Source organism: Sceloporus undulatus, chromosome 6 (genome assembly GCF_019175285.1).
Source record: "Sceloporus undulatus isolate JIND9_A2432 ecotype Alabama chromosome 6, SceUnd_v1.1, whole genome shotgun sequence".
NCBI lineage: Eukaryota > Metazoa > Chordata > Lepidosauria > Squamata > Phrynosomatidae > Sceloporus > Sceloporus undulatus.
The window spans coordinates 155,674,698-155,686,049 of NC_056527.1; the positions used below are offsets into that span (position 1 = coordinate 155,674,698).

The following is an 11,352-nucleotide window of genomic DNA, read 5'->3' on the forward strand; positions in this document are numbered from 1 at the left end:
AAGAAATCCAGCCGGCCTCTCTCCAGGTTCCTCTGCGCACTCTGGAACTTCCTTCCCGCCTCCACCAATAGCACTTAAGGGTTTCCTTTACGTCACTCGTAACCGGGCAGATGTTTTTCCGCAAGCTGGAGAGGTAGAGGGTCAAACGGGTCTTTCCAGCACAGCGCAGTTCGCGCGCCATGTGGCTTTCGCTTTCCCTTTCCCTTATGGGAAACGGGAGGGGGGTCTTCCAGAAAGGGGGGAGCTGAAAGGAATTAGCATGATCAGGAGGGCTTTCCACAACTGGCTTGGTCCAAACACACTGCAGAAGCATTCCAGTTTCGACTGTTTAAACTTGCCCTGGGCTCATGCTTTTTTACAAAACACCAAACAATTAAACACATAGCGACAGAATTAATAAACTTCATCATTAATGACAGCCGAAACTGTAGTTTTGTTTTTTTATGAGAGCAATGGGGTTGTTGACAACCAAAACTTCCACTTCCCAGGTTAATTTAATTATGAATTTTTAAACATGCATGTTATTTACTATTGCCCCTATGTGTGTGTATAATTTGCATAAGAGCCGCTTTATGTGTGTATTTTCTATCATGATTGTGTTTTAACTATGTTGTCTAACCTGCTTCCGCCATGAGGAGAGCAGGTAAGAAATAAATGTATTATTATTATTATTATTATTTTATTAATTCCCTTGCCCTGGCCAGAGCAGCTTCACAGCTTTCTCAGACTGGATCATTTCTGCCAGTGTGTTTTCGGACCACGATGGATAAGGGAATGTGATCTCAGAGTCCAAGTATAACCATATCAACCCTGAAATGTTGTGATGGACCTTAAACTATGTGGCCATTGGTGGATACGTGCAATTACCATAGTTTCAAAATAGTGCTGCATGAGTGTGAGAGCCCTACAGTTCCTCACAGGCTTTTAAGAGGTCACTCAACCTACTCACTTGCCTTATTGATCGCTCAGCTTTATGCAGAATTAGCCATAGCCTCTATCCCAGTGGTTCTCAAACTGTGCCTTTAGGGATTTGGAGTCCAGAGTCCAAACAAAGTCTTCTCTAAAAGGCACAGTAACAAGGGCCACTGTTAGCTTCACAGAAATGAGGCTTTCTATGGAAGTCAATACAGTGGTCCCTAAACTGTGTCCTTTAAGAGATTTATTTTTTGGACTTCAGCTCCCAGAAGCCTCAGCTGTGGCCAATAGTCTGGGGGACCTTGGGAGTTGGAGTCCAAAAAAATTATCCAGTCCAACCCCTCTTCTGCCATGCAGGAAATCTAAACCAAAGCATCCCATTGACAATGGTTATCCAGCCCTGTTTTAAAGACTTCTAAGTGGAGACTCCACTACTCTCAATAGAGGAGTGTGTTCCACTGTCGAACAGCCCTTCTCGGAAGGTCCTCCAAAATGTGTTGAGGTGGAATCTCTAGTCTTTTCCTGTAGCTTGCATCTGTTGTTTTGGGCCGCAGGAAAAACAAGTTGCTCCCTCCTCATGTGAACCATCCCTTCAATATTAAACAGGGCTATCATTCACCTCTTAACCTTCTCTTCTCCATGCGAAACACCCCAGCTCCTATGTCGTTCCTCTCGGGCCTGGTGTCGAGCACCTTCACCATTTTAGTTGCCTCCTTTGGACACGCTCCAGTGTCTCAACGTCCTTTTTAAACTGTGGTGCCCAGCCAGCAGAACTGGACACAGACAGATCAGGTGGGGCCTGACCAGAGCGATCGGGTGGCCCTATACTTACTCTTGAGCGTGACACTATACTTCTATTGATGCAGCCTAAAATCGCCTTGGCCATTTAGCTGCTTGCATCACAGTTTCTCTCTCTCTCTCTCCTCTTATATATATTAAACAACAAAATCTATACATTCATTTCCATCATAAATTCCACCTTACGCCTTCATCAACTTATTTCACCAAACATAACGTATACTTTACCCATCTTCCTTATGCTCCTTACATTTGAGGAGCAAAACAAGGGAAAACCCCCTCTGAACTAACATTTCCATGTGGGAAAACCCCATGGCAGCTTCCTCTTCCTTAGGGCTGCCCTAAAAAAAGTCTGTAACCCCATAATTATGTAACGTAAATCGGTTTTAGTTGACAGAACACAATGACTTTTTGACGGCCATAGTATGAAAATCCAGCCTTTTTAGGGATATTTTGTTTAAATGAAGCCAAGGGGCGAAGGCCCCCACCCTCCGAGGTCGCTTCAAAAAGATGGCGGGAAGGAGGAAGGGAAGAAGGAAAGGGACGTCGCCTGAGGAGAGAAGAGAGGAGAGAGGGTGAAGGCCGGCGCAAAATGGCGGAAGGGGGCGAAGTGGAAGCCAGAGAAATGGTAAGAGAGGAGAAGGGAAGCCATTTTGTGAGGTGTTTCTGAGGCAGGCCCCCTTGGATGCTTCCACTGGAGCCATAAAGTGCGTTTGGCGCCGCTTTAACTGCCCTGGCTCAGGCTATGGAATTCTGGGAAGTGTCGTTTGCTGCTGCAACGACACTTCCCAGATTCCATAGCCTTGAGCCAGGGGCAGTTAAAGCGCGCCACCCAGGGCAGTGAAAGCGGCGCCAAACCGCACTTTATGGCTCCAGTGTGGATGCAAGGTCTATCTCTAACACTCATGAGGCTCAATGCATGCTAGGGAATCCTGGGAACTGTAGTTTATTGGGCTCTCTGACAGAGAGGGCTCAATGTCTCACACAAAACTACAGTTCCCAGAATGCTCTAGCCTTGAGCCAGGGCAGTTAAAGCAGCCTCAAACCATTGTTTTTGCAGTTTCAAGTCGTTTCTGATTTAGGGCGACCCTAAGGCGAACTATTATAGGGTTTGCTTGGTAAGTTTGCTCAGACCCAGTTTGCCATGGTCATCCTCTGAGGCTGAGAGAGTGTGACTCGCCCAAAGTCATCCAGTGGGTTTGTGTGCTAATCTTTATTCTCCAGAGTTTTCACCAATCGCTCAAACCACTAGTTTTCACTTCTCTTTTCCCCAGATCCTGGTTTATTCCCTTGTGCACCGAAAGTTTCAATGATCCATGCATCCTAAGAGGTCAGAAGCCATGCCAAAGCCATGCTCTGGTCCTAAGGACCAGAGCTCACCTTTGGTGCTACTTCTTCCCTCTTAAGAGGGAAACAGCATACCTCCAAACTGACCCAAAGCAGCTTTATTTTGGCCTTTCTGTACTGGCCCTTTGTAAGTATCAAACGAAGACATTAAATTCTTGAGCCAGTTGTGTTTTCCCCACTGCCTTACTCCTCTGTAGGTCAGGTATTTTAGGAAAATATGGGTAGGTTCATACATTGCTTCCGAATAGGGTGTTGCATATTTGCTTTGGAAGAGGTTTTGACTTGGTTCCTTGCTTTCCTAGAGGAAGTTAATAGCAGGTTGGATTCTGTTTCCTTGTTTCACTAACTAGATCCTGGAGGATTTCTTTATGATGGATGAAGAACCTGTGGTTGACAAAACAGCTGAAGAGGATGAAATTGATCTTTATATTAACTTGACATTCACCTCATCAGGTAAAAAAAATGGTTTAAAGAGGTATAGTGTGATATTTCTTTTATCATAATGTTGGCTAACAATAAAAGAGTTGCATCAAGTTGTCTCCCCCCTCCCACTGCTATATTCACATATTGTGCTAAACCATGGTTTGTGTTAACTGTAGCTTATTGCTTTAGCTACAGATTATCTCACTGATAGACCATACCAACTAGAGGGGCTTCATTTTCCATTTTAGGACTGTTTCTGTCCCGTTTCTTTGTCAATTTCTTTTTCCAGGTGGGAGCTGGGGAAACAAGCTTCTGTTCTTGATTCAGATATAACAAGAAAGCAGAGTTTGTAAACCAAAAATAATAAACAGTGGCTTCGGTCTGTGGCTGTTGAATAAACCATGGTTTGTTTGTGAGGATGGGTTCAGGCATTAAACAAGCTAGAGAGTAGTAAGCAATTACCTTTTATTTTAATGGTCAGTTTTCCTGGAGTACACATAGTTTTCACAGACACACACAGCTATTCAAGGACAACTGTCTGTAATGCAAATTAACTAATCAACAAAACTTCTCAGTGGACCGAAACTGATCCGGTTTAAACCATATATTCAGCCACCATTGTTGTAATGCAGCATACCAGCTATAAATGTCTGTGCGAGCAGCAACTGTTACATCTCTCCTCTGAAATCCTCCCCCTCAAGACTTTCCACCCCACAGATATTCAGTGGGCTGGTGGCAAGTGGCAGGGGGCCAGGGCATTTACAGAAAGTGGCTTGGCTATGTCCCCCAATAGCCATGGACTCAGGTATGATTGACTCTCCATCCACTGAGATGCACAATTCCAACGTTACAGTTCTACCGGGCCACCCGCCTTGACTTAGATTCTCTCCTCTTCCTATGCCCCCATGTGCCTTCATCTTATCGTTATGACGTTCTTTTCGATACTTCGGACCGTCTGTAATTTTGTTAATTACTTTGCAAACACAAAGACTTTTGTAACGTATGCCCCTTCCACTCCGTACAGCTGATTTGCGAATTCATTTGTAGGTACGAGGCACACTTAGCAGATCTAAGTCCTTTAACCCTATCGTATATGGATGCTGTCTCATTAGGTAAGAGGATTGTTCTTTTATAGGTCCTGTTACTTTCGGATAATGTTTGAATGCTCATTTGAATCATAGAATTCGAATAAGAGACCACAAGGGGCCATCCAGTCCAACACGCTGAGCAGTTGTTGTTGTGTGCCTCAAAATAATTTCCAATAAGTATGGTACCCCTGATGTGCAACCTAACAAGGGTGTTTTTTATGTCTCTTGGCGGTCTGGCCATTCTTTCCATCTATTTTTCAGAGGGGGTAGCACTTTGCTTGTGTGCCCAAGGGTCAACACAGTCAGGGTTCCATGGCTGAAAAGGGATTTCAAATTCTGGTCCCCAGAGCACAGTCAACCATTCAAAACATTCTATACAATTGGTCCTCCTTATCCACAGATTTTATTTTTCCATGGCACGATTCAAGCATTCTACGGCTTGAACAATATTCCATTAAAACGTATAACATTCAAATAGAAAACCTTCGAATTTCCATTTTTATAATAGAGGACCATTTTTACTATTGGCCTATTGTATTTAATGAGGACTTGGAGGCATCCCACGGAATTTTTTTATCCAGCGAAAGGTCCTGACAACCAAACAAACCCCAGCAGCATAACAAGGTGCCAATGTACTACGCTGACTCTACAACACTTGAATACCATGTATAAAAACAAATCAAGATTTACTATACAACAAGTCTTTCAGAGGAGGTGTTTTCTTCTTTCATTATGCTTCTGTTAAACTTTTGCCAATATTCCAAATGAAGCACAATATGTTCTTAAAAAAGAAAATACAGCATTTGTTTATATTCATTTCAGGTTTGTTCATGCATTTCTACAGAGTGGCAACTTCCATGTGCTCAGAACTTTTATGAAACCAATTTAGTGGAAATTCTTTGATATGCCTTTGTTTCTGTCAACTTTTCGCTCAGGAGGAGTGTCTGGCATTTTTTTTTTGTTCCTTCATACTCTCCCTGACACCATTAGAAAAAGCACAATGCCAGATATGGCCAACTTGTGACTAAGAGAATATCATAATTTTATGACACCACCTTACCTGATAAGCCCAGTGAGGCTTCCACACCACCACAAAGATATTCATCCACATCTATATATCTGGAGTATGCATCTCTTTGAGTAACAACAACACTTTTTGCTTTGGCACAATGCTGCACAAAATTGGCATGGGGAGCTCCCCAACAAAACACCTTTCCAAAAAATTGATATAATCGCATATCCTATTAAACATAACTTTCTTATTGTTCCTATTGGATGTAACAATATGTCAGAAAAGAGGGATAGAGGGGGGAGTAGCAGTTTACAAAGGTAATCAGTAGAATATCTTGAAGACTGTTCTGCCCCTTATCCTGTCAGGGAAGGATCGAGGATAGCGCTGCTTCTGCAAAGAAGAACACCCAAAATGAGCTAGAAACGAAAATGAGATTTGGGATTGGTAGTTGGCTTTGGATTGCCACTTTGGATGACCAACCTTGTCTCCCAAAAAATGAAATCACAGGCAGATCAGATTTACAATAGATTACAAAAATAAGATTCCAAACTTAAACACATTAAAAAAATGTTTTAATGACAGCAAAGTGAAAACACTAAAAATGGCATCGAAACAATATTGAATGAGTTGTGCATATATGGCTGTTGTTTTTGTTATCCTGGCTTTTCCCCAAAACAATACAATTAAAAACTTAACAAAAGAGAGCATTAAAATCGGATTAAAAATTACTAAGTATTAAATTACCAAACTACAAAAACTTGGTAAAACACTTGTGATAAAAGTACAGTGCCTCTCTCTGTTCATTGTGGTTTCTTTGGACTCGGGTCCCTTGCTTTATGTGTGATGGGACGAACGGAGGGATGAATCTGAGATAGGGGGCCGCGCCCGCAATCACACACGATTGTGTGCCCATTGGCCTATATTCAAAACTTCGTTTTCACAAGGGGATCCCAAAACAGATCCTGAGAAAAAGGTCGAGGGTGGACTGCCTTATATCGTAGAAAGAGAAAGGAAAGAGGGAAACACATACCCACTTCACACACTTGCAATACTCATAGTTACGAAAATTATAAAAGCCTATGCCTAAATAAACATTGTCTTCAACTACGCAGCGGGAAAGGCTGGAGAAAAAGGAGCCAACCAGACCTTTTGTGGAAGGGCCAGTTCCACATGCTGGGAAGCAGCCGCCAAGCAAGGCTCTCTCTACCAACTGCCACCTGCAAGGGTGGTGGGACTGCCAAGAAAGAAAGGCTGGTCCCGTAGATCTCAATGCATTACCCTGGTTTATAAAAGGAGATATGGTCTTTCAGATAGTCAGATCCAAGCCATGTAGGGCTTTAAAACTAACACCAGCACTGCCAATGTAGCTGTTTCAACAGGCAGAGATACATGATCCCTACAATCAGCCCAGGTCATCAGCCTGATGCCGTATTTTAAGCCTTGTTGAAATTTCCAGTTTTCAAAGCAGCTAACATAGACCATATTACAGTAGTTCAAATGGGATACAATCAAGACATGTGTCATCATGGCCAGATCTGACCTTTTCAAGGGACTAGCGCAGCTGTCACAGACTTTGGTGCATGGTACACGACAAATGCATTCCCAGTCATCGCCACGAGACCCGGACCACTCAGACTCAAATCTGAATTCAGGAGCACACCCAGCTGTGAACCTGAGATTTAGGGGTGTGTGTAACCCCCAGCCATCACAGCTGAACCCCTATTCCCTGATATGCCTTCCAGGAGCACCTCTATTTGTATGGATTACAGCTTCATTTGTTTGCCCCCATCCAGCCCATTACTGATGGTTGAAGTCAAGTTGGTTTAGTGAAGGAACAGTCTCCTTGGAGTCGATGGAAAGGAGAGATAAAAGTTGTGCATCATCAACATACTGATGACACTGAACCTAACAAACTCTGATGACCTCCTCTAGTGGTTCATGTAAATACTAAACAGTATGGGAAACAGAACCAAGCCATGATTAAAAAATGTAAAATATAGCCAGGATGTCAAACAGGCATTCCCCAAACACCACCCCCTAGGAACGACCAAAGCCACTGTAATATAGTGCCCCATCACCAGAGAGGCAACCCAAAAGCTGTGAGAGGTCTAGCCGAATCAAAAAGAAGACTACAGTTGCCCTCCTTATCCACAGATTTTTTTATCCATAGATTGAAAGCATCCACAGTCTGAAAAAATATTCAAAAAGTATAAATTCCAAATAGCAAAACCTTGATTTTCATTTTATATAAGGGGCACCATTTTTCTATGCCATGTATTTAATGGGACTTGAGCATCCACTGATTTTGTTATCCACAGGAAGTCCAGGAACAAATCCCAGCGGATAACAAAGACCAGCTGTGTACTCACACTTCTCTGTGTAGCGTCATCTACCACGGCGACCAAAGCTGTTCTCCCTTCCATAACAAGGCATGAAAGAGATCTAAATTATCCATTTTTTATTCAGAAATGCCTGGAACTAGGAGGCCACCAAATCCTCCCAACACTTTGTCCAAAAAGAAGATATTGGACACGGCCAAGTGCTCCAGTACAGTGGGGTCCAGGACGTATTTTTTCAAAATGGCCTCACCACAGCCTCTTTTTTCCACAAGATGGAAACTCACCTTGCTGTAGTGAGGCATTCATTTCTCCCACCAATCCACCAATCCCCCCCTTAGGCTGCTTTCAACAAACAGAGACGGACCTGGTTCAGTGTGCAGATGGTGATATTACCTCTCAAGGCACCTTGTCTACATCCGCAGAAAACTGAAATTTATCCAATAATTCGGGACCAAAGTTACATACACTGCCCTGTATCAACCTACAACAACCTCCCAGTCAGAGGGATCTGGGCAATATTATCTGCTAAAGTACTGTGCAAACTCCTCACAACAGGCTGCCAAGTGGTTTTATACTGCTTTGTAGGGCAGATGTAAACAGGCTCCCGACCACTTAGGGACCAGCTCTCTGGATGACACTGTGTGGATGCAATGGTGGCAGTCAAAAAGGATTACTTCATTTCCACCCACCCATACCATAGGCATCCCCATGCGCTCTAGCCTGTGTTTGGTCAGACTCCCATGAGATTTTGACACTGTCATTCTAGTCTCTGACCCACTCTATTCATCACCGCCGATGTTTCATCACCTCATATGAACCAGGGTGCCCACTTGGCTCATTACATGAGAAGGAATGCTTAGGGAGCAATTCATGTCCACTGCCCTGGTCAGTTCCCTGTTCCATAGATCAGCCAGGGGCTTCAACAGGTTCAGGTGCCAAGGCAACACGGAAACTCCCTATAAGCGGTCAGGAACCATCCAGATCCATAAGCCTCCAGGGGTGGACCCTATCCCTTTAGAAGCTCAAGTTCCAGTGAGTCTAAACCACCAGGTAGTTATGATAATGGAACTGTACAAAGTTTTCTCACCCCCAGCCAGAAACTGAACACCAGGTCCAGAGTGTGTCCTGCAGCATGGATAATCTAGATACTACTTGGGACAGACCCATGGTTGTCATAGAGGACATGAAGGCTTGAGCTGTTCTGACAGAGAGGTCTCAAGATGAATGAATTAGCTGAGGGCACCAAAAACCACCATCAAGACAACTGAACCCAGTCTCAGGAAAGGGCTACTATTGAGTAGCAGGATGGGTGGTTACACCAACCGAATCCCTTTCTGTCCAGCCACCCACATTTAAGTACACCACCTGCATGGATGCAAACATTCCACTGAGGCATGAAGTAAGGAGCTGAAGCAGAGAAATTATTATGCCCAAAGACCTTCTTTCAGTTTTAAAAAGAGAATACAGTTGGCCATCCACATTTGCAACTTTGACTTTTGCAGATTTGATTATTTGTGGTTTGATTAATATGTTCTCTCTACGGATCTCTAGGTTTCTCCAGTGCAACTTTTGCCAGACATGACCATAGAGCTTCGCTGGGAGAACCTAGAATCCTGCGAAAACACTTTTCTAGGCATTTGTCGGTCCTCAGCATTGTGATTCTATGATCATGGTAGGGGTTGACCACCGAGTTGCACGTGAGGGACCTGGCGATTCCTAGAGAAGTGTTCTCTCAGGTAAAAAGAATAGTGTTGGTTTTTGTTTTTCTGAGGTTTTACCACATTTCACAGGTGTCCTTTCACCTAGCCCAGTGCCATTTGGAGGGACCACTGTATTACCATTGTAATATTAAACTACAAAGCTAATCTAGATCTAGATATGGGTTTTGTTTTGTTTTGTTGTTGCTTGAGGTCTCGAGGTCAGGAGAAAGCCAATTTAAATGTGACTTTCCAATTCCCAAATATCCTGAAATACTAAATATTTTGCATCAGATGAACCAAATGGGTCACACCTTAAATCTTCCTTCTCCCTATACTAATTCTAACCAGAGGAGAGGGTTACTCCACAGAACAGAATTCTAGACTCCCTAAGTATGGCGACAGGATTACTCGGCGTTAAGCCAGACACAAATATTTTTCTTCCTGCTTGTCATACCTCAAACCAAATGAGCAATAAATGAATTAGAAAAGCTATAAATTAGAAAACGTACTTCCTAAAAATTTATTAACACATCTGAGTTCAAGGTAATTCCAATAGGGAGGGCTGTTGTATACCAGTCCATTCCAAATGGTCTTATTGTCAGAACTGCAACAATACTTAACACTGAAAGTTCAAGAATGCCTCACAGTCGGGCAGCAGTAATAGAGTTAGATAGTTGAATGATCCTCAAGTGTCCTTTTTGTGGTCTATCTATCTGATCCCTCTGTTATGTCTTTTTTCACCTCTTCTCTTCCTGCCAGTTCTCTCTTAGTTCTTACCTAGAATGAAAGCAGATTAAACCAGGATCCTAATTAACTTTCTTACTTTAGAATGGAGTTTAGTTTGCTTCACTGCCAATGTCTTTGTACCTTAATCAGGATTAACCACTGCATGCGCTCTATCATTTACCTACAGTCATTTAGAAAGGGTTATAAAATAAATTTGCCACAAACCACAAACAGCCATTAACACAATTATTTTTCTAGAGCAAACCATCCCAATTTTCTCCAACAAAAGTTCCATTCAAATGTGTCCTCAAATACCCTGACAGATCTCACATGTTCTTTATCACAGATTGAAGCCCATGCATCTCCTCCTGCTTTTAATTTTTTGAACACCCTACCTATTTCCCACATCTGGGCTAGGAAAAACAAGATCAATACAGGAGACAGCACAAGTCTGATTAAGAAGAATTTTGTAGGACATACCTGACCTTGCACTAACACTTACCTCTAATGTAGACTGGCCACGCACAGCTTCTATGACTGCTGGGTTCTCCCAGGTCTTTGTTCTTCTGTTTTTCTTCACTTATATGATCCTCTTCCTGATCAGCATGGCTCTGCTTTTCCTCCTCCATGGCATCACAGAACAAAGCTGGGCTTCAGTGTTGAGGACTTCCATTATCTGCCACATCTTCTAGCATGGCTCTGTATTCTGTATGCTTTAGATTCTCCTCTTCCAGCAGACTTTGGGACTGTCTCTTCACCAGCAGCTGATACCATCACCTTCTCAATGTTCACCCATAGGAGCTCGTCTCTGGATCTTATAACCAGGACTTTTGCCCCCATTCTCATCTATGTAAGCTTTTGAGAGAGAAAACAACATTCCAGATCAGTGGCAGAACAACAAGGATCTAGAACAGGACACAACCCCAAATGCAAGAAGTTCTCACATAGCTAAAATCCCAAACTGGTTTGTATTCGCACATAACTAAGCCGAATTAGGTTGTGTT

At 43.0% G+C, this 11,352-nt stretch overlaps 1 protein-coding gene across 5 annotated transcripts in view; it reads left to right on the plus strand.

The window, feature by feature from the left end:
• Positions 1-2,253: 2,253 nt before the first annotated feature.
• Positions 2,254-11,352, plus strand: part of PATL2 (PAT1 homolog 2) — a 741,315-nt gene continuing 732,216 nt past the window's right edge. For 4 of the 5 annotated variants that reach the window (XR_006104671.1, XM_042475641.1, XM_042475638.1 and 1 more), the window contains exons 1-2: positions 2,254-2,341; positions 3,411-3,513. Coding sequence is in view for 4 of the 5 variants with exons in the window: in XM_042475641.1 (XP_042331575.1) it covers positions 2,306-2,341; positions 3,411-3,513 (139 nt within the window). In the remaining variant the exon portion in view is untranslated. Of the gene's footprint in view, positions 2,342-2,713; positions 2,832-3,410; positions 3,514-11,352 lie in introns of those variants that run through there. The other variant, XM_042475640.1, reaches the window with a different exon arrangement.